Consider the following 24540-nt stretch of genomic DNA (forward strand, 5'->3'; position numbering starts at 1 on the left):
ATGTAATTTTTTTAAACTAGAAAAAAAACACACTAAAATGCTAGGATTCAGTGGATTGCTATAGGTAGATTGTAGAGATATATCTTTTTTGCACCATGTTTCAAGTCTTTCATTTCAGTATGTGTTTAGAAAGAAAAAGAGATTGAGAATCTAAATGATTTTTTTTTCTTTCCTCTATGCTGGGGATCAAACACAGGGCCTTGTGCAGGAGCTCTCTATCATTGAGCCACTCTTCCAACACTAAATGAATTTCTATTTCCTTCTTTTTTAAATATAGTTCTCTAGTTTTCTTATAATTTGGTATGATATTTAAAGTATTTAAAAGGAAACAAAAAAATGTTGATAGTTTTACTTTCTGAATCCAGATTTGAAGATATACACAGAGTGATCAAAAAATACAGTGAACATTAACTTCTGAAATTCATTATAGTAAAAGACACATTGTAATTAATCCCCTTTGAATTACTTCCTCTCATTTTTAATACTTATCCCATCATTCTTGCCACTTTCTTAAGCAATTCTGGAAGTCCCTTTAGTGAGTGCCTTTATTTAGTTGTGCTGTTGGCTGCCTCAGTGACCTGAATCACTTTTAAACATTTTCTTTTCCTGGTCATTTTTACTTTGGGGAAGGACCAAAAGTCACACAGTACCAGATCTGGTGAATAAAGTAAATGAGTTTATATTTGACAGAAATTACTAAAATATTTTTAATCCATTCAGGACATCAAGCCAGCCAAGAAAAGACACTGATGAAACAGAACTTCCAGAACTGCTTCAGAAAGTGGCAAAAATGATGGGATAAGTGTGATCAAAAGGAGGGGGAATATTTTGATGAAGATCAATTGCAATGTCTTTTACAATAATTTTTAAATTTTCAATTAACATTACTGTAATCACACCTCATAGGTACATGTTAGAATAATTGCTTCACTGTATCCTGCTATCACCTTGCTTAGTACACAAGCAAGAACAACTAAGCTCCTAGAACTTTTAAAAGTCAAGTTAGGAAAATCTCGAATGTTCCATTGAATAAAACTAGTTAGGTGTCTAATAGGCTATTCAACCAGCTGTCAGGTATCCTATTTTTTTTATTTGAAATGACACTCATTTTTGCATTGTAATTTTAGTTCCAAATTATTCTAAGAAGTTTTTTTCTACATGTTACCCATATCTGCTGAATAATAAAAGGCAGTTACCATTCTCAAGCAAGTAGGATTATTTAGGCTCTTTTTCTGTTTTTCTGTTTTCTTTTGCTGCTTTGCCTTGTAACTTTTTACTGGTCATTAGCACCGCTATCAGTAAATTAAGAGACTACTAAAATAAATAGCAAAATATTTCATTTTTGCTTTCAAGATCTTTGGTTTCACTAAATAGTATAGTGAAAAAAGAGATTGAAGTTATGAGGTAAAAGTCAGTGTAAAAGATTATATCCTACTTTCTCGTTAAGCACTGATAAATAAGAGAATATTGTGTATTCACAGGATATCTTCTCTCTGTATCATCTAAAATCATGTCTGGCTCAGTTAATATTTGTTATTCAAATTGTTAAGTTTTCATTGTGATTTTTCTTCTGCAGTTTTTGTGGTTCTTGGAACTTGTATTGCAGTGCAACTTGGGACAAATCCTGATTGGATGTTTTTTTGTTGTTTTGCTGGCACATTTATGTTCTATTGTGCACATTGGCAAACGTATGTTTCTGGAACATTGCGGTTTGGAATGTAAGTAACGCTTATTAGTAATTTTGTTTTTGCTTTCAAATATGAGAATGTTGCTTACTAGGTTTTTGAGTATCAAGAATTTATCAGATCACTAAATTAGTATAATAAAAAGTTTAGAAACTGTTATTTATACTTGTTCACTAATAATCTGTCATATGTCCCTCTATTACTCTTTTTAAAAGGTAATAAAGAACTTCCAAACTAGTATTTTTAAAGCAATATGAAAAGTAGTAGCCGCTTCATATTTCTCTATCTCCATTTGTCTTTCCAGGCAAATTTACCTTTTCCCTTACCATCATTCACCTTAATTCCATATTGTATTTTGATATATAAAAATGCATTTTTGGAAAGATAAGATAGTTTTTGAGATCAAAGGGTAACTCTCATCTCTAAATATCATAGCTTAGTTTTGGTTTTGGTTTTGGTACTGGGGATCGAACTCAGGACTTTGCACCTGCGAGGCAGGAGCAGTGCCACTGAGCTAAATCCCCAGCCATTAATTAGGTTTTTTTCACATTTTATTTATGAATCTGTAAAACTAGCTCTGAATAATTTGGTAGACATGAGCACATCATATAGTTTATTACTGCCATTGAAATGAATGAGAATTTTAAAATGAAATATAAGCATCTTTTAAACTCCTAAGTGAAGAGTTTCTGTCTGTAGATCACTAGTTTTCCATAAAGATTAATGAGAAAACCAGTCTTAGAACATGGTTAAGGATGCATTCACCATTATTTTTTCTTTTTCTTTTTTTTTTTTTTTTGGTACCAGGGATCGAACTCGGGACCTTGCGCTTGCGAGGCAGGCACTGGAACCACTGAGCTAAATCCCCGGCCCCACCATTGTTTTTTCTATTAAGTATTATAGGTCCTATTGGACTACTTAAGTTATTCTTTTTTCATGGTGTAGAATTCTAAGAGAAAAAACTTGAGAAAAGACTGTGTACTTCATGAAATGTCACAATAAAAATCTCTAGCAAATGACAAGAGAAATAAGCCATTCTCTGAGGTGAATCATAGATTTTTAAAAATAGATTTAAATACTTGGTAAACATAGCTTTCTACACCTCAGAAAAGCCAGAACACATAAGAATTCCATCACTTACTACAAGTTCAGAAAATTATTTCCTAAATTTACTTAAATAGAAATTAAGATGTCCTTATGGAAGTAACTGAATAATTACTGATACGTTGGATGATAACTATTTAAATGTAGTTTATTGGATTAATTTCAAACTAAATGTGTGTAGAAAATAGGTTTAAGGCCCATCTTGATGTGTTATCATTATTAGAGATCATAACAGACATGAGTGTCTGAGTGAAAATTGTAGGCCAATGCATTCATCAACAGTTTATAAAATGATCAATGCTAAGAAAATATTAAAGAGTTCTAGTATAGAACAGTAATTGAAAATGTGCAGTTTTCTTAGTATTGTTTACATTTTGTATTTAATATTTTCATACTCTTTCTCTACCTTAGGTAACTACAAAATATAATAAACTTCTATGATCATTTGGTTTGTCTTAATTTAATTTTTAGTAATGCTGCTGTTTTCAGAAATGGCAGATTTGTTATATCTGGATTTCACATAGTTTTATGTTTCATTGCTTATTATCTCACAATTAACTTTTTCTGATACTAGGGATTGAATCTTGCAGTTAATTTTTCAGGCCTTTATTTTGAAAACTTACTTACAAACTAGTCTTAATGTAGTCTCTTCCAAGTAAACTACCATCAACCATATGGTGTGGAAACTAAATGAAAGAGAAAATGATCCATGGAAGTAAGAGAAAAGCAAATAGACAGTGTTTTTAGGAGTGATTTGGTATCAACAGTCTTAGAATTTCCCACATAGTGTTTTCCTATGATGAAGTTTGCATTTGCAGAACTGCAAGCAGGTCCATATCGTGGAATCATAAGATGCCTGTAGGGAAGTAGCAGGAAATAAAGAGACAAAGATCCAGAAAATCAAGGACCTTCTGTGCTATGCTAAAACGTAAGGACTTTTATCCTGAATCTGTGAGGAACTTTTGCAAGAACTAAAGCCAGGGAATGACAAAAGTACCTCTTTAAAAGGTCTCTGTAGGAAAGGATAAACTAAAGTAAATTGTGACAGAGCAAGAAGATCAGTTAGAATCATCAGTATAACCAACATGAATGACAGAGCCCTAGCTGACACAAACAGCAGTGCTTCTGCAGAGAAAGGGATAGATTCTAGAAACTTAGAAGTAGAAACAAGCTGGGCACAGTAGCATTTGCTATAATCTTATCACTTGGGGAGTCAGGACCAGCCTATGTGACATAGGGAGTTCAAGGCTAGCCTGTACTACAGAGCAAGTCAGTGTCTCAGAAAACCAAAAATAAAAATAAAAGTGAAAACAAGAGGTAGAAACTATAGAATATCCCTATTTGGGTTTAGAGGATGAATGAGGGGGTAGATACTAGGATGACTCTTTGGGTGATTGGATGAAAAGGGACCTATTTTACGGGAGAGTTCTACTTAGAAAGTGTGTGTGAAGAATGTTAGACATTGAAATAGAATGAGAAATTTAAAAAAAAAAAAGGAATAGAATGAGAATAGCAGAAAACCTGAGGGAGAAAGCTTTAAAAGAAGTCCATGGAAATTATTGAACAACCAGAATCAGCAGAGGCATGCTGGAATTAAAAACTAGATGAAGAATGAATTTCGACAAAGCACAGTACTGAATGCTGCCAAGACTCAAAATGAGAACAAAAAAGTATACACTGAGTTTGGCAAGATGAACCATCCATAGTAGTTTCTGAGTAATGATGGGGCAGAAACATATTGTAGTGAATCTTATTAGAGTACTGCTTATTAAACATTACAAAGATTACTTATGACTGTGATGGGAAGGAGACATTGATTATAGGAGACAATATAGGCTCCAGATTAGGAGAGTTTTGTATTTTTAATTTTAAAAAATTGAACATGCAGAAAAAATCCACTAATAGGTTAAAGATACTGAGTGAGAAAAAGATACAAGGGAGAGAATTTATGGAGTAAAGTAGGTGAAGATATGAAACCAAAGAAGTCCTAGAATAGTAGCTAGAGGGACAAGACATAAGGAAACTGCCACTGAGACTAAACTGCTTGCTGATATTTCTGTTTTCAGAAAAAAATCTAGTAATAATTGAAGTTAGTTTAAAGTTAACATCTGATTTTAAGTTAAATGTTAATATAAAGGATTGGTTTTGATTTGAGAATCATATCCAGTTTTTAGAAGTTCTACATTTGCATTAAAGCAACAGTATTTTTTAAATTGAAAGCAGGCTACAACATTCATAGAAACAGGCTTTGCAACAGAGGAATAAAGAATACGTAAATATGTACCTAAAGAAGTTTAAAATATGATTAGGTTTCACATATTTTTCCAAGAGGTTATGGATAGACAGATATAGTAGATTAAATATTAAAGTTTGTATGCATTGAGGAGAAAGTAAAAATTTTGTTTTGCTTATCAAGAAAAGAACAAAACAAAAGTAGCTCAAGTAAAGAATTTTTTTTTTTGAGACAGGGTCTCGCTATGTAGTTCAGGCTGGACTTGAACTCACTATGTACCCCAGGCTGACCTCGAACTCCTGGCAATCCACCTGCCTCAGCCTCCCGAGTGCTGGGATTACAGGCGTGCGCCACCATGCCTGGCCATAGGAAGGAAGATATTTCCTTTTTTTTTTTTTTTTTTGGTTCGGGGGATTGAACTTGGGACCTTGAGCTTTCGAGACAAATGCTGGAACCACTGAGCTAAATCCCTGGCCCAAGTAAAGAAGTTTTTTAAAGCATTTTTTTACTCTTAGAAGAAAGAGAAAGCAGTCTTAAGAACATTGGGAATCTTCCTTGGAAATAATTTTCTTAGAATTGCTTTTTAAAAAATTGTTACACGCATGAGTAAAAAGAATCCTGAAAAATTCCTTCAATATGTGATCCAGGTGGTTATACTTTTAATAACTTTATAAAATAGAATGTTTCCCAAATAAGAAATTTTTTGTTCTTTGTTTTTCTATAGTTCCCCCCTCTCCCAGTAGTAGGAATGGAACCCAGGTATACACTACCACTTAACTACATCCCCAGCCCCTTTTATTAATTTTTTATTTTGAGATAGAGTCTCCCTAATTCACCTAGGTGGGACCCTCCTGACTCAGCCTAAGTGCTGTGATTACAGGAATACCCACTGCACCTGGCTCATTAGGCTTTTTACTGTCACTATCTTTAATTGCTATTAAGTTTGCTCATAAGATTTTAACAAAATTGGCACAAGACTTTCATTCATAAGTAATTTCTTCTCAAAATCTAGCATTATAAGAAGGCAAATATTCTTTGGATCATCTTTTCTGAAATTATGAGCTGTATCTTTCAGCACTGTATTCTGGTCACAGCTGAAAGCGGGCCCCATGCAGAGAATGTTAGTACTTATTCCATCTGGACAGACCCCTGGCTTACAGTGCTCTTGCACTGAGCAAGTAGAGCCTTGACAGAAACAAGTACTGAACATTCAGTGGGATTTTTCTTAACCTCACTTAGCTTTCTAGAATTTTTGCTGACCTACATATGAAAGATTGGGAAGGTAAATGAGATTAGAAACTTAATGGAAGGATTGGGTTGGTAAACAAAGATTATTATGAATTGAAGTTCATTAGTAAATATGTATTAAACTTTCTTTAAAATAATTATGGATTGTACTCAATAGACATTTCCTTTCTCAAATCCTAAATTAAGTTTATAACTAGAAGATGTACATGGAGTCATTTTTATAAATTCAGTGCTTAGAAACCCTAAACAATCTTTAATAAAACTATACTTATGTAAAACATGTACTCTTCCACTCTGTAAAGGTGGAACTTTTGTGTAAATTATTATTTCAGAAAACAATTCTCTAAGTTATCTTTATCAGAGAAAAAAAGCAATTAGAATTGAACTCAGACCAGTTTTTTGTTTGTTTTTGTGGGGATTTTGGGGGGGGATGGGGTGGTGGTGTTTGATTTGCTTTTTGTTTTTTGAGACAGGGTTTTGTTACATAGTTGAGGCTAGTCTTGGACTCACTGTTTAGCCCAAGCTGGCCTCAAACTCAGCCTGCCTCAGCTTCCCAAGTGCTAGGATTACAGGCATGCACCACAACTCCCGGCTAGGCCTGTATACCTTGACTCAAATGTTATTGTCAAATAATCTCATCTATATATCACTTTAAGCAAGCTTCATAGCTTCCATGACCCTCATTTTCTAAGTTATAAAATATGAGTTTTAGATTAGATGTTCTCTAATATTCTTTCTATTTATAAAGTCTGTTAATTTTACAGGTATTATTTTTCTTACATACTTATTTATAATTACACTAAGTAAACTACTGATCTTTGCATTACATTTATTACATTTTTCAGTTCATGCTTCTAAGATTTTGCATTTACATTAGCTTAAAAATCATACCACCAAACATTTATTTCCATATGGGCAAATAGCTTCCTATTTTTTCTCCTCAATAATTAAATGAAAACCAGGCCAAGGGTTTAGCTCAGTGGTTCCGGCGTCTGCCTCGAAAGCCACAAGGTCCTGAGTTTGATCCTGAGTACCAAAAAAAAAAAAAAAAAAAACACCCCCCTCCCCAAAGAAAACAGTTAATAGACTATTCCAGTGGTAGTCTGATATGTCTAGTTCATCTTATCCAAGTAACTTGTAAATAATAATTTGAAGACTTCCTATAATAGAGAACTATTGTTTGTTAGTGTGTAATCCATTTCCTGTTGAAGATTTTAGTGTGGTGTGGCACATGTCTATAATCCCAACATGGGAAACTGAGGCAAGAGGATAGAAAATTCAAGCCCAGCCCGGGCAATTTAGCCTCTTAGTGAGACCCTATCTCAAAATTTAAAAAGGACTAGGGGCATAGCTCAGTACAAAGGCCCTCAACCTCCAGTACTAGGGGCAAAAAGAATTAAGAAATGTTCTGTCAGAACCTATATGGAATCTGCTTATTTTTATGTGTTTAAGACTTTGAGCACATGAATTATTAAATGCTAGAGATATTCCTTTCAGTTTCTAGTTTCCCTGTACAGTTTTTTTTTTCCTTAGCAGTGATGCATTCCTTTGAACCCCAGCTCTGTCTACTTAATTTTATCAGTTGTTACAATAATACTCCAAAAAATTTGTATTACTGTAAAACCTAGGTGAGGGCTCTGACCATTAGGTAAAATTGTGGACATCTTATTGGCATTCCTCAGTCCTTAATTTTGATTGATGTAGTGTTTACTTGAAGCTATACTGTTTTTTTTCTGTCACTATCTGCGTTCCAAAATTTTAGTGATTGAACTGGATTTTTTTTTAAACCACTAATAAACTAATCCAATGTAGTAGAGAGTTATAATGCTGGTGTAGAATTAGAAAAGAGAAAAATAAAAAGATTCTGGACTCGAGATTATCAGGCAATAGCCAATTTGAATTTTGCTCTGTCTATACCCAAAGAGAAGTCACATTGACTAGATTCTTTCATTCTTTCCACATACCATGTATCTGCTAATATTTTGAGATAGCACAGTTCAGAGTGTGATCAAGTTTGGGGCAGTGTAGAGATCGGTGGGTTTTCAATATGTACATTGGGGCTTCTGGAAAGAAACATATATTAGAATATCTTATTTCTGAGTTTACAGAGGAAAAAACACTAAAAATTCTGGGAAAAGGGCCAGGGATTTAGCTCAGTGGTTCCAGCATCTGCCTCACAAGCACAAGGTCCTGAGTTTGATCCCCCGTACCAAAAAAAAACAAAACAAAAAAATCCCAACAAATTCTGGGAAAAGATAATTAGCATGCTTATCAGCTCTCACAGAAAGTCATTTAAATCCCCTTGTATTCCTCATTAAATAGTGAATTAGAATTCAAGCCAAATGCATTTATGATCTCTTAGGTATCTCTCTTAAACACAGAGGAATAAAATGAAACTTGCAAAGTAGTCAGGGGCTGGGACTGCAGCTCCTATCTACAGGCAAGTCTAGATAGTTCCAATACTGAAGGGATCTATATCATAGGCAGTATAATTATTTGACAAGTAGTATTCACCACTCCTAAATAAGTGAGAGTTGACTGTTTTTAGTACTGTTTCCAGCTGCCTGTTTACAAGCAATTTTTTCAGTGTTACAATTTTAATTTTTTAAACTTTTCTACTAGTTTGATTTGAATAAGAAGTATCTATATGCATGAAGACAGTATAATAGTATATAAATTGCATAATTAAATTTTAGATGTCTTTATAAGGAAAATGCTACATTTTAAATGTTTTTACTATCTATTTTAGTAGGGCTCTTTATCTCTAAGTGAAGTTATTTTGAAATGTTTGTTTCCTTATGCATAGATTCGATGTTACAGAGTCCCAGATCATAATTGTAATATGCCAGCTTCTCACAGGAGCTCTGGGGCCTTGGTTCTGGAACTTCACGGTAACTGCTAGAATATTCATGCTGTGTGATGAACAATGGTGTGAACTCAGTAAAGACAGCCCCTTTGTCATGCACAGAGTAATTTTTAAAATGAAAAATCAAAAATCTTGCAGATTATTTTACAGATTATTAGAAAACAAATAATTTTAATGTATAATAGGGCAATAAAAATCCACCCTATTAATTAATATTTCTGATAATTTGATCCTAAAGCCAGTTCTTCCTTTCATTTACCTGATTTGCCTATTTTTACTTCTTATAATAATTTCTTTTTAAAAATTCCTTTCCACCACCAGATAGGTTTGGGGGGGATTCTTATTTTAAAATCACAATAAAACAAGCAGAGTTTCTTAGATAAGTTGAGAGAACTCTATATTAATGTAGGAATCATTCTGCTTATTTTCTTCTTAAGCATTTCCTTTAAGCATTCTTCAGCTTAAACTAATAATGATCTTGGTGTTATAAAAATTTTATAGAGGCTATTTTCACTTCTGTTTTGTTTAATGTTTTCCTCCCTTAGTTGTGCTTTAAAAACTAAATGTGCTTAGCTTTCCATATCACTATAGCCATCCTTCGAATACTTTCCTTTTTCCATTTTTAAAAATTTATACATAATGAAATGTTAAATGTAATGCAATGTTTTCCTTTCATATTAGAAGTATGATTTTGACCTTAAGAACCTTAGAAGTTCAAAAATATTTGTTAGGAAACATTTTCTTAGTAAAATAATCCGGAATCCTTTACACTTTAGTAGAAAACTTCATGTACAAGAGAAAACACAGCTGAGATTCAGTTTGTTCAACTAAGTTGAATAATAATTTTTATTTGAATAAATTGAATCCAAAGGAAATAGGAAATACTGGAAAACTATCCATATGAAAACTTGACAGATCATTCTTCCAAAGCTGCATTAGATTTTCTATATTAAGTCCCCTTCCTCCCTAAAAAGGAATGTAAACATTTTAATATTGCTTCAGTAATATACTAGAAATAGGCCCAGGGATTTAGTGCAGTGGCACCACACCTGCCTCACAAGCACAAGGTCCTGAGCTCTATCCCTGGTACCGGAAAAAAAATTAAAAATATAATAGAAATAATCCCTTGTTAGCAAAGTTCTTTCTGAAGGTATATGACAGCTTTGTAAATTTAGTTATTCAATGGCAATAATGATGGCTCTTGGAGACAAAAGTGAAAGATGTACATCGTTTTCAGAATACCCTTGGAGTGTGAAGATACTGAGAAGTATTATAGACATGTCCTAGGGGCAAAACTAAAGCTATTTTCTATGGAATTTATAATGCATTTGCATAGTTATATGTGGGATTCACTCCCAGAGTAAAATAATATATATAGTTCATTACATGTATTTAGCTTCTCTTTACCACTGCCCTGTCTTATACTTTCTCCAAAGACCTGTAGCTTTATACTCATTGCATAGATTTATAATTTTGATAGCTCAATTTTTTTGTTGTTTTTATTTTTTGAGACAGGGTCTCACTGTGAAGTTCAGGCTGATCTTCAATTCATTATGTAGCCGAGGCTGGCCTCGAACTTGGAGTGATCCTCCTGCCTCAGCCTCCAGAGTGCTGGGTTTACAGGTGTTCACCACCACACCTAGTTGATAGCTCATTTTTATTGCTGATTTTGCTTACCAAACATTTTCACCAATATTCTTAACTGAATAGTGACTATTTTATTTACTTTGACCTTGTTTACATAACAAATTGGAAACAAATGCATTTTAACATGTAAAAAAAAAAGTTTGCAAAATATGTCCTGTTTTTTGTAGATATTCTTTCTTCACTTTTACCAGTTAGTAACCAGAGATTTTCTTTTGCTCCTGATATTTATTACTTTAACCTAGTCATTGAGGTAAAATCGTCAGGTATACTAATTTCTTTTTTACAAAGTTCAAGAAAAAAATTTTAGAAAGAATTATTCTAATTGTATCTAAATGAATTTTATTTTTAGCATTTAAACCTTCTAGCTTTCACCTGTTGTATTCCAGCACTTTTTAAAAATTGTGTTAGAATACAGAAGCATCATCCTGAAATGTATAGATACCTTAACAATAGCAAGTAAAAACTGAAGACCAACATTTGTCCCACAAGATCTATTTTAGTAACTCCTGATAGTTTGCCAATTTCTTTTAGACTTGATTGTGATAGAGAGGAGGAATAAGTTCATGATTCCTTTATCTCCAGAATAGTTACTAAATGAGGTGAGAGTGCTGTCCTTTCAGCTCTACTGTTTCCAAAGGTGCTAAGGGTAAACTTCTCCTTAAATTTGAAACCTATACTCTAGTTCTACTATATTAGAAGACTTGTCATGTTCTAGCTTTCGGCTACATTTTGTTTCACTTACTCAAAATTACTCAATGGGCTTTCTCTTTTTAGTTACAGAAAATCAAGGATCAATATAGTAATTCATGTGATAGTGCTATTTTTAATAAGTTGGTTTATTTCAAATATAGACACTTCTCTGTAACAGCATTTGAATTAAAAATACTCAAAGTTACCACTTAACTGTATGGTTCGTGTCATTTAACACAATTGTCATGCCCAGTTCACCCCTTGACAAGATTAGAAAATAAAATATTGGAAAATAGCATATTGAATTTCTAAGCTAATCTTTAGTTCAGTTCACTAACACTCCACCCCACCCATAGAATTTCTAGCAAAATATATAATGAATGCCATGCTCTAGTTATGCATAAATTCCCTAGAAATTCAGATCTATTTATTAATAAATTTGTTGTTAATAGCAATCTAATCCTAGAATGTTTCCAGATACCATCAAATTCATGACTTTTTAAGCAAAATGCTTCTTTTTAACAAAAATTCATAAGAAAAATTATATAAATCAAAGTTTTATTTTACTGTGTAAATTTATCCCTATAACATATTCTGTGTTCTCCAAACTAATAGCCAACCCAAATTATAATATATTTACATTTACTGTTAATAGTTTCACAAACACACTTATACTTACAAATTAACTGCAAGTATATCTTTAATATTCCAATGACATGTGTAGAAGAAGATACTATAGATTAGATTATTTTCTGGTTTTAGAGGGAAAGGATACATTAAAAATCTCTGGAGCCTGGTACACTGGCGTACGCCTGTTATCCCAACACACTGGGACACTAAGGCAGTCTGATCGCAAATTTGAGCCTAGCTTGAGCAATTAGTGACTTAGGGAGACCCTGTCTCAGAATGAAACATACCACATACACACAAAAAAGAAAAATCTAGGAAAAAATTATTAACATGCTTATCAGCTCTCACAAAATGCCATTTAATTCCTTTTCATATCCCTTAACAGTGAATTAAACTTCAGGCCAAATGTGTTTGTGCATTTGTTTGCTCTTTGAACACTGAGAAATAATTCAATCCCCAGTACCAAAAAAAAAAAAATGAAACTTGAAAAGTAGTCAGGGGCTAGGGATGTGGTAGAATGCCTACCTGGCATGTATAAGGCCCTGGGCTCAATCCTCAGCACCACAAAAAAATTTTTTAAAATGCCCCTCCTGGTTTGTTTTTTAGGTACTGGGGATTGAACTCAGAGCCTTCATCCCCACCCCACCCCCTTTTTTCAGGATCTCTCTAAGTCACTAAATTGCCCAGGCTGGGCTAGAACTTGCAGTCCTCCTGTCTGACAGAGTATTCAGATTACAGGCACGTGCCACCAAGCCCTAAGCCAGTTCCTTTTATCACTTTTATTAGAGGCTTTTGTGTTGTTTATTTTTTTCTTTTGAGACAGGGTCTCACTATGTAGTTGAGGCTGGTCTTGTATAGACAGGCTGAACTTGCTGCAATCCTTCTGATTACAGGTGTGTGCCACCACACCCAACTTCTACGGGGTCTTTTGTACTTCTGTTGTAATAACTATCCTAATAAGTGAGATTCCTAAACTGCCTTTCTGTGGTGATGAAGGCCCCCTGAGATCTTCATTTCAACTAAAGAGATTCACTATTCTCTCTTTCAGAAGTTAAAATCATACTCATTTAAGAATATTTTATTTTCTTCTTAATCAGTAGCATTGGTATATGTCCAATGATTGATTCAAGGAATTTAGTTTGGGTGTTAAAGGTTGTTTTGCTTGGCCTGCCACATTTACAGCTAGAGCCTCCACACTTAGAGCCTCCCCATCAAAAGAGTGTGTGTGAGAGCTTATGCCCCACAACTAGGTTTGCCTTTTTCTATTTTTCTTTTGTGGCAACAGTCAAAACAGTGTTTATTTCTGGCTTGTAATAGTTTACATTTGTTCTGACCAGAGTTTTTTTTTAGGGTTGTCCACAGCCATTGGGGTAATTCTTTTTGTCATAAACAACTTATATTAAAATAAAGTAGAAATAGGAAATTATTTTAAAGTAATATAGCTAAGAGTTCAAATACTTTCATGGGATCAGAAAATTTTCTTTTCTCCATCTAAAACTTCAGGCAGTGGAAATCTAATGCTGTAGATAAGCGATTTGTTTTTCCATTTAAAAATCACTTTGGTATCATTTCCCCTTACATAGCATATCCTTGTGTCTTGAAGGACTTCTTTTCTTTTCAGTGGTGGTCAGTTTCTTTGTAGGCTTTTACTTTTGAAGACTAACCCCAACACTTGGGAATATTATGATCCGTAGCTCTACATTTTTAAAATAGTAATAATAAGACAGTGATTACAGAAATGCCAAATTCTTGCCTATGTATAACATCCTGCCTTGTAAATAATGTCTTTCCTACATGGCCAAAAACTTTAAAATGAGTCCCTTCCTAATAAGTAAATTGAGCCCATACTTAGAGACTTCTTACAGGAAGGTGGCAGAGTGGGCTGTCACATAAAAAACTCTTCTAACAGAATCATCGGCTCTTCTATTTATTGTTAATTTCTGCCACGTATCTCTCTCTAAGCTTGCTTTCGTTTCCATCCTGGCAATGGCTTCATTCTGCACCCTTTGTCAATCTTAGTCAGTATTACAGCCACACTTCCAGGAGTGGTCATAGGCAGTTCTCATGGTTCAGAATGGAGGGCTCAATGTGGAGTTCAGAGGATTACGATAAAACAGATAAGGAAATAGGAAAAAATACTTAACTACCTGCCAACTGGTAAGTTTTCCCTGACCCTCTCTCCTAACATTAAGGCATTGTTGATCTAAACACAATAAGAATATCTGAATAGTTTAGAAAATTCTGTCCTCCAAAATTTCAAACAGACTATAGAAACTTTCCCAAAGAATTCCAATTTGACACTTTGTAAAGCTCTTTCATGTTTCCTCTTCTCTATTCATCCATGGTACAAAGATTAATTGCATGCGGTTCCCTCCATTTTTATTTTGTAATTCTATACTTCTGGCCCTTCCCCTTCCAAAAGGCGGCTTCATATGTCCAGCAAAATCTAAGATGTCTACCCTCCACCCAAGACAGAGTTGATCATCTTTGACACCTACCTGCTTAGTCTCCTGAGTCTACTACTGAGTGTAATTCCCCTTATTGGCAACACCACTCACCAGGTCAGCTCTACAGATTGTTCTTAGCCTACTTAGCCTACTTCCATTTTTTTTTCAATAAATGTATATACCAACATAAGTACATCATTATTTGTTTGCAGCTAAATAGGCTTCTGTTTAATGAAACATTGTTCAGCAGATAATCATCATTTTTTTTATTTTCAAGAGACGTTTCAACCCACTTAGCAAGGGCAAGTGAGCTTATATATCTTAAGCTCACATTATAGATTATCTACTTTAAGTATCAGTTTTAGAAATGGGAACTCTATTTTTTGAAAATTGAACCCCCATGCTATTGTTGATACCTGATTTTTTTAGATTGGTTACTTTTAATAGATAAATTCACTTTGTTGTAAAACTACCACCATAGAAAGGTGTGCAGTAAAAAGTCTCATCCTTATCTCTTATCTGCCTCTCCAATAAGTAACCATTCTTCTTAGTTTGTAATATGTCCTTCCAAAAATGTGACCTACAGTTACTGATAAAAATAAAAGAATAATTCTCCCCTTTTTCATACAAAAAACTAGTCTATATACATTCTGCAACTTTTTTCACTTAGTATATATTTGTTATCTTTCCATGTCAATATTTAGGGAGCTGCTTTCTGCCCCACTGTCTTTAATAGCTGCAAAAATATTTCATTGTATAAAAGTACCATAATTTATACAGCCACTCCCTCAACAGATTTTTTAAATTTTTGTTACAAATAATTCTGTAGTGAACAACCTGTATAAGCAAACATATATGCATTTGGATCCAGTAATCTGAAAATGCTAATCTGAAGATTTTATGCAATGCTAGTGTACAAAAGGAAAGGAACACCAGCATGTGCTTTACTCCTCAATCTTTTTGCCTATATTCTTTTTTTTTCCAGACTTCCAGACTTCTAATTTCTACTGTCTTTTTGCACCATGTTTGTCTCTTTTTGATTATAAGATTATTTCAGCAATCCCAAACTTAATTCTTGACTTCTTGGCTGCTTTCAGTATTTTCTTTCCAGAAATGTAAGAGTAGTTAATCTAGTGAGAATAAAGAGTTCAGAATTGGATGGATTGGTTTTTTCACATGCTTACTATGGCAGGCATCAAATGAATATATCTACATTATATTAAGTTTTTTGCAAGGACTCAGTGATTTATGTTACTTTAGTTAAAGCTCACTCTTTCTTTTCATTTGATACTACAAAGTATTTATTGTAAAATTTCATACAATATAGCCATGCAATGTAATCCTCTGCTTGATACTGAGAATTTTAACATACATACCTTATTTTTGTTTTTGGTGGGAAAGGTTTAACTGTGGTTATAGCCCAGCTTCAATGAGTCAGAAATTTCCTTTGGAAAGGAGGGGTTTTTATTGCTCTGTAAATTTTATCAAATTAAAAGGCTCTTTTTCTCCTTTCCTCAGTATTTGAGATTTTTTTTTCCTATTGTGCATGATAGAGGAATGCTGCTGTGCTTGCAAGTAATTAACTTGAAATTGTTTTGAGTAATTCTGCTTTTTCGGCTTTTTGTACCTAATCAGAATTGATGTGACTGAAGTGCAAATCTTCATAATAATCATGCATTTGCTGGCAGTGATTGGAGGACCACCTTTTTGGCAATCTATGGTAACTTTGTTCACCTGTGTACCCCATATAATGCATGTTGTCTTTTGCCTCTGTTTTCTAATATGGGATAACCCAGTTAAAAGTTAATATTTAAAATTATTTTTCTGAAAGTGAAAAGTTACAACAAACAATAGAACACAAACTTCTCTTTAAAGTATGGTGCGTTTCTCTGCTTAGGGTTCTGTAGTACATTAGGTGTATTCCAAGGCTATTTTTGAAGGCTTTTGAGGATTGAATCATTATTGTCATCTCATTTTACATATGAGGAAATAGGTAATGTAACAAATCAACCAGTGGTAAGATGAAATTAGACCTTTTATTTTCTTTGTGAACTATAGAGTCTACAGTTTTTATGCCATGTGGTTAAAGATAAATAACAAATTTGGAAGCTGGGTGTGCTGCCGTATGCCCATAATCCCAGCACTTGGGAGGCTGAGGCAAGAGGAGCACCTAGAGTTCAAGGCCAGTCTGGGCTGCATAGTGAGTTCAAGGACAGCATGAACTACATATCGAGATCCTATCTCAAAAAACAAAAGAAGAAAAAATTTTGAAATGGTAAAAAAGAGGATCAGCGCAGGCCTGGGATTTAGGCTCAGTGGTGCTGCTCCTGCCTTGTAAGCACAAGGTCCTGAGTTGATCCCCAGTACCAAAAAAAAAGAGAGAGACAGAGAGAAAGAGACAATAAATGCTTACTGAATGAAGTCAGTGCCATGGGATTGTTTTAACAACCCAGGACCTTGTTTTTCAGTCTGACCTGAAATATAGTCACTACAGCACAAACTTTTCTATACACCTTTGAGAGGGAATATATCGGCCTAGAACACAAACTGTGGAACCAGACTACCTGCATTTGATCCAGGTTCTGCTGCCTACTATGTGAACATAATATGTAACTTTCTCTGGCATCATTTCTTGCTGTGTAAAATGAAGACAATAATAATACCCAAAAATTTACTTGTGGATTGAATGTTAGTCTTTGTAAAGCTAGAATAGTAGCTATCCAATAATAATCAGTGAAAGCTGATGCTTCTCTTATTTGAATATTTTCAATTGAATTTCTAAGATCTAGGTCAAAATAACTTATTCTTTCTGGTCATCAGTTAGCTACCAGTCACCACCACCACCCCTTCAGAATTAAAATAATCCACAGTCAGCCAGAACAGTTTCAAAGCTATTCATGTGTGTAATAGTATTCATACATCTTAAATTTTACTATAGAAATCCTATTGGTTTTTAAGACTAATGTATATATATGAATTTTATTATTACTTTTGCTCTTCAATAGATTTTTTTCAATTTAGTCTCATAGGAAAAACAATAGATTTTTGGTTTTCTAAAACCTGAACATAAAACCTAAAGTCTATCCCAATCTCCAATTGACTATATTGCTTATTTTTATAGGCTTTGTGGTATAAACCAAAAATCATTTTGAATATCTTGAACATATATAAATTATGCATAAAGTTTCAGCACATTTATATTTTAAAAATTAGATTTCTAGCTTTACCATTGAAAACAAGTTAACATCTGATTTATATACCTAATTATGCTCAAATATGGAAATGCATGAAATGTTGTAAATGAAGTTATCTAAACACATTATACCTGTAGCCTCATTTCTTAGAGGATATCTGCCAATAAATTGCTCCAGGTATGCTTTTTATCTTTCTTTATAGGATCTGTACATAGTATCTGTAAATACATATAACATATAATTTTTAAAGGTCAAATATTTTGTCCTATCCTTACTTGTAATTAACATAATCTGAGATAATATAATTATCCTTTTTTTAAATCTGAGATAATCTAAGGTAGAAAAAATCATTGCAAATTTTTAAAAGTTATCCATAAAACTCAAGTCTGAAATGGAGTTCAAGACCAAGCAATCTAAATTTAATGAGATTAGATTGCAGTAAGAAAACAGATTCTGTGGGGTATGGTGGCACATGCTTGTAATCCCAGCATTTGGGAAGCTGAGACAGGAGGATCGCTGCAAATTTGAGGCCAGTCTGGCCTACATAGTAAGTTCAAGACAGCCTGAACTTCCTAACAAGACATTGTCTCCAAACAAAGAAATGACAAAACAGATTCTTGGACCCCTATCCTATTAGCTTCATAGGTCCTACTGTTAAACTGAAAAAGAAGAAAGGACCTTAGTTGGGTGATAATAGGAAACTGAGTAACATTCCAGTAGATTCCCATAATTGACCTCAGGACACTGCATAATTGGGTTTCCCTTACCCAAAATGCTTATGACCAAAAATATTTCACATTTTGGATTATTTCAGATTTTGACATATTTGCATAAACTACCAGTTGAACGTCTCTAACCTAAAAATACAGAGTTTTAAATGCTTCAAAATCTGAAACCTTTTGAGGGTCAAATTTTGGATTTTGGAATTCTTTGGATTTTAGGATTGGAAATGTATAACCTGTATTTTTACTTGCCTTATGGATTCGTTACTGAATATAGTGTTTTGAATTGCATTGTGTTACTTCAAGTACAGTTACTACATGTAGTGCTGCCATTTATTTGTGTCCCAAAATGGAGAAAGGATACAAATTTTTCATCTCTTTGAGGCCACAAAACAAATAATTGCTATCCAAATCATCAAATTAAACTAATCCTCACTAAATTAAATTAAATTAGAATTCTTCTACTGATAAGCAAATTTATGATAAAAACAATGCAAATGTCTTCACAAGGTTAATTCCTGAAAATCAGCTATTTTGTACAGGTAAGTGATTTACATCTGTTGTATTTCCTTGCTACTTTTTTTTTCCCAAAGAGATGAGTTTGTACTAAAGGCTGCAGTTAGCTTGTGTTGTTACTGTTTTCCTGAAGCTTTTTGTTTGGTTGATTTTCTTTTTGCTTTTTTAAGGGAAAAAATTATTTTAATATACAAAAGTTAGGATATGGTTTACATCTTGCAAGAAACAAAAAACATATTTTTTGTGTATTGTTTTCCCCAAAGTATATTTCCCTTTGAAATATCTTCTGTCTATTCACTAGATAGAATGTCCTCACTTTGAAAGAGACCCACATATAATCCACTCCTGGTTACTTTCACTGACATTAGATTCTTTTAAATGCAATAGTTTATTAGATATCCACACCTTTTAGGATTCAGTTAAAGCTGAGTGAGTGTTACTATTACAGGTAATATTTTAGGATCATGTGTTAGGATTGGAATTTTATTATATAGTATTTTGTCTCATTTTTGAACTAAAAGATTTAAATCATACATGGTGGGTACTGTATGTTAACATTTACTGTATTTGGGTGGAATTCATGTAAATGAAAATGATTTACAAATAGGCACTCCCATATTTCTTTGAAAAATTATCAAATCTGTAAATATTTTCTACTTTTGCTAAAATCTACAAAACTTCTAAGAACATTTTATTATACTCATCAGAAAACGAGTTAATGTTTAATAAGTGATAGTAATCTGAATCCAATTTATTGAACTAATTAGCATGTTCATTATAATCTGGCAGAGATGCTAACAACTTAAGGGTTTTTTTTTCATATCTAATCATCACTTTCCAAAGCACATTGTATTTAGATTGATAGTATTTAGTATTTTCATGATGTGAATCCAGAGGGTTTTGCCTTGCCTATTGAACAGATACCATAATCCAAGGATTTTTGCCTCCTTTCCCCCACCTTGGGATTAAAGATTAAACCCAGAGCCTTTGGACTGAGCTCCATTCCGGCTCCTTGGTTGGTTGGTTGGTTGATTGGTTGGTTCTGAGACAGGGTCTCACTAAATTACCCAGGCTCTACTTGGAATTTTTGTCCTCCTGCCTCACCCTCCCAGGGTGCTAGCTTACAGGTGTGTCTCACCATGCCCAGTTCCCAAGGGAATTCTTAATCATCCCAGGTTTTAAAGACTACTGTAATTCCAGACAGGCCTGAGATAAAAGTGTTTTTAAGATAGCTCTTTGGCTATTTCTATAGAGTAGATGCACTTTGGGTACTGTTAATGAGTTATAATAAGAAGATGACAGAAAAAGAAAGATTGGGAAGGACAGGATGTACCTATCTTGTATCATGGGTGTGGAGCAAAAAGGACAACACTTCTAGCTAGTTAGTACTTTTCATAAGTGGTTCACCTGGTGCCAGTTTCTAAGGGATCACCTCTGACTCCAGCTTTCTTTCACTTTGCCTCATGTTTTCTTGTAACTACGTTCCTTTTTTATTATTAATGTGAGAGCAAGCTGTTTCTTCATACTCTCCCAAAATAGCCATACCTACACAGTAAGAGAAGGGGAGATCTTAATATTTATTCAACAAATATATATTGAGCACCTACAAAAATCAGGGCTCTAGAGAGAAAACAAAAATCAGTTCAAATAAATCCTGTAGCCAAAAGCTTCTATTTCAGTGTATATAACTCATATATATGACAGAAGTGGTGAGAGCCTACATATGTTTATGGTACTTTGCTCTTAGATTTTAGCTTGCTTGCTTACTTTGTGATCCAAGCCATGTACTAATGTCTGTGTTTATTCTTTCTTTCAAAGGGCAACAATTTCCATGATCCTAAAGCAATGTCACCAAATTATAAATACAGATATGATGCTTAATGTGTTCAATCATGACACAGATTCCTATTACACACAGTTGGCACTCATCCAGTACCCTGTCCCTAATACAGGGATGCCCCTGTAATGGAGTAACACTCTGCTTCTTTTGGAGTCTGGGCAAGTGTAGTATTTCCACCTTTGCTAGAGACATCTTTTGTCTCTATGGAGGGAAGAGTGGGAGGGATGGCTGAAGGAGAGACTAGAACTAGGAAACTAGTCAGAGTATAGAATTCTAGTCAGGTACATCAGATTTATGTTGTAATGTCCCTAGTTTTCTGAACTAGAGCAGGAAAATCTATGGTGTTGTTTTACTCTTTTAATGAAAACAAGTTTTGAACCTGGACTGTTGGAGTTAGATATCAGGGAAAGAAGACCACTTAGAATGCTCTATAAAATTCTAGATTGATTTTAGTTTGACCTATCTCATTTTAGAAAATTAAATACTACTGTAGTATATCTTGAAATTTGAACAGTTGATTTCAATTTTTTTTTTTTAGAGCTGCAGTTTTGCAAGAGGTCATTGAGTTGTATAAACAAAGTTATGTTCTTAAGGTTTTGAAGAAATGGAGTATCCAAACAATAAGATTTATGCCTGCCAATTTTACTAGGATTTTAAACATTAAAAAAAGAAAAGAAAATGTCCCATTTCCAATTAATTTTGAAAGTATAGGCAGATGACTGTCCTGAAAAGTACTATATATCCCTAATTAAAATGTTTTCAGCCAGGCATGATAGCACATACCTGTAATCCCAGCTCTGTGGAAGCCTAAGACAGAAGGATCACAAGTCTGAGCCCAGCCTAGGCAACTTAGTGACTTAGCAAGACCCTGTCTCAAAATTTAAAATGGTTTGGGGATGTAGCTCAGTGTGAAGGCCCTAGGTTCAAACCCCTGCGATGAACCATTGTGGGCTTTTAGAATCTTGTTTCTATAATTGTTTGTTTCTGTTATTAGAATTTATCTTAGTGTTAGTTTCTTTTCAATTCATATTGGACAAATTTTGAAAGCAGAAAATCTAAAAAGGATGCAAAAAAGAACAATCTGAAGTGATTTTAAAAGTTTAGTATAAGTATCTTTCATTTTAAATGAGGGATATTGTGCTTGCAAGATTAACCGCATGTTATCAATCCACTCAACCCCTCTTATATTAGGTAAATTAACCCACATTTTCAGTATACAGTCCTATAGCAAAAGATTATTTACTTTTTCTGAAAAATAAATATATTAAAATTTTGGATACACAAGTATAGAGATATACCAGTGCGGCTGTGCTTGGTGTAGGATTCTTCTCCATATGAATCCCACCTCAGTTGCCCTCAGCTTTCACAAGCTGCTTCTATCCTAACAACTTGGAGTTGGGGACTCTTCAGATTAGAACTTTTTTCTTCCATTCTCTACTTTGCAGATATTAAAATCTAGTTGCAAATATTTTTATTCCTTTTTGTGCCATACATTCCCACATGCACTACAGCCTGACAGGTAGAATTCAAAATACACACAAAGAAAAAGCCTAGGCTCATCCCTTTAGGCAAAGGCCAGAAGACAGCCTAGTTACTGCTGCCAGACCTCTGGAATGCATTCGGAAAATTACTTAGCTTATGGCACAAATTAATAAAATTGGGTTTATATTTTTAAGGTTGATATCAGAATGAGATTATTTTTTATACAGAATCATCTCTTGAGACTTGTTATATTGCTTATAATGAAGAGAAAAAACAAACTTCCATTGTTTGAAATATTAACTGGAAGGAATGGAGAGAATCTGGGAATATAAATCAAATATTTGTACTGTTTTCTTGTCTTAGTTTGTTTATATTTTAATTGTTCTTTCTCTCTACCCATTAAAGATTCCAGTGCTGAATGTTCAAATGAAAATTTTTCCTGCACTTTGTACTGTAGCAGGGACCATATTTTCCTGTACAAATTACTTCCGTGTAATCTTCACAGGTGGTGTTGGCAAAAATGGATCAACAATAGCAGTGAGTATATTTTTAGATTTTCAGTTATTTCCAAACTAGAACTTGATTTTATGGTCACTTTGTTTTTCAATTGAAATGTATAAAGTAATTTCTTAATTTAGAATTTTTCCTTATCTTTGAAAAAAAAGGCCATAACTTCTTTTATGTATACATCCATAAACTTACATATGTGTGTGTATGCACATACTTAAAACAATTTTAATGAGTATGACCTGCTTTGTAAAAATAAGCCTGGCCTGTTGTGTGAAAATTTGAATTTGTGCCTTACCAATTTATGTTGCTGTTTTTTATTAGCCATTCTGATGTTTGTTTATAGCAGTTGTTGGCTGTCAGGCACCATGAGCTTCAGGAAGTTTTAGCTGAGCTACTTTATGGTAAATCCATGGTACATCTGATGAGTATTGCATACTGTTACCTCTTCTCTTCACTCCATACAGGGAACAAGTGTACTCTCTCCTTTTCTCCATATTGGATCAGTGATTACATTAGCTGTAATGATCTACAAGAAATCAGCAGTTCAGCTTTTTGAAAAGCATCCGTGTCTTTATATACTGACATTTGGTTTTGTATCAGCTAAAATCACCAATAAGCTTGTGGTAAGGACCTCAATTTGTATTTGTTTTTAAATTGTCTCTTATTTTGGTTTTATGGATCTGATTTTTATTCTGTAGTTTTGATTTTTTTCCTAATCAGTCCTAGAGGTGGAAATAAAAATCTCTTGACATCATCATGAGAGCTATTTTTACTGTTACATAAAGCTACAATCTGAGGATACCTGAAGTCCTTTGAACCTCTGCAGCTTTTTACCTTTCTAGCTACTATTTCATTTGGTTATTCAGTGTATCTGCACTCATCAGTCTCAATCTGGAAAATCAAGGCTCCTTATTTTTAAAAAAAGCATTTTTTTTTGTACCAGGGATCGAACTCAGGACCTTGCGCTTGCAAGCAGGCACCGTGCCACTGAGATAAACCCCTGGCCCCAAAAGAGCATTTTTTGCAAGCTAAATTAACATGGTATATCTCATTCTTTCTCATTCACTCTTTACATTGTTGGGTTTTTAGTTCTGGAAATTCAACCATTGCTAAAAAATTCTTGAAACTTAATATTTGAGTATAATACTGATTTACTATTTTCCTCACAGTTGCTGTAATGTGAAAATGCCTACAACACTGATTTTATTCTTTTCATAGGTTGCACACATGACAAAAAGTGAAATGCATTTGCATGACACAGCATTCATTGGTCCAGCACTTTTGTTTCTGGACCAGTATTTTAACAGCTTTATCGATGAGTATATTGTACTTTGGATTGCTCTGGTAAGTGTTATACTATGCCTTATTTCATAATTTGAGGCTACTTATTTTCTTGTTTTAGTGAGAGAAAGATCATAGAATTGTAACAACTGTGAATGTCAAACTCACACATATGAGGCATCTAAGAGTTCCTCATGGCTTCATGCTTAGCAATTTTTAAAATTTTTTACATTATTCATATTAGTCCTGCCTATATCGGGACTTATAAGTTCCAAATTTCTGACTATGTAAAGCAGAAATTCAAACTACAGTTTGTGGGCCCAGAGATGGTTTATCCAGCCATAGCCATTCATTCACATACTGTCTGTGTCTGCTTTCATACAGTGGTGGCAGAGTTGAGTAGTGACAAATACAGTATAATCCACAGAGTTTTAATATATTTACT

The 24540-nt window shown here is 33.8% G+C and overlaps 1 protein-coding gene across 6 annotated transcripts in view; it reads left to right on the plus strand.

Annotated features, from left to right (window-relative positions):
* The window catches only part of Cept1 (choline/ethanolamine phosphotransferase 1), a 40121-nt gene that overhangs the window by 14621 nt on the left and 960 nt on the right, over positions 1 to 24540 (plus strand). For 5 of the 6 annotated variants that reach the window (XM_004853698.3, XM_004853701.3, XM_087213260.1 and 2 more), the window contains 5 exons: positions 1577 to 1718; positions 16186 to 16270; positions 22710 to 22841; positions 23279 to 23437; positions 24033 to 24158. In XM_004853698.3, coding sequence (XP_004853755.1) covers positions 1577 to 1718; positions 16186 to 16270; positions 22710 to 22841; positions 23279 to 23437; positions 24033 to 24158 — 644 coding nt within the window. Of the gene's footprint in view, positions 1 to 1576; positions 1719 to 9076; positions 9162 to 16185; positions 16271 to 22709; positions 22842 to 23278; positions 23438 to 24032; positions 24159 to 24540 lie in introns of all 6 variants that reach the window. The other variant, XM_004853699.3, reaches the window with a different exon arrangement.

This window comes from Heterocephalus glaber, unplaced genomic scaffold (assembly GCF_053883595.1).
Source record: "Heterocephalus glaber isolate CG9 unplaced genomic scaffold, H.glaber_assembly_v1.0 deba00001442, whole genome shotgun sequence".
Taxonomy (NCBI): domain Eukaryota; kingdom Metazoa; phylum Chordata; class Mammalia; order Rodentia; family Bathyergidae; genus Heterocephalus; species Heterocephalus glaber.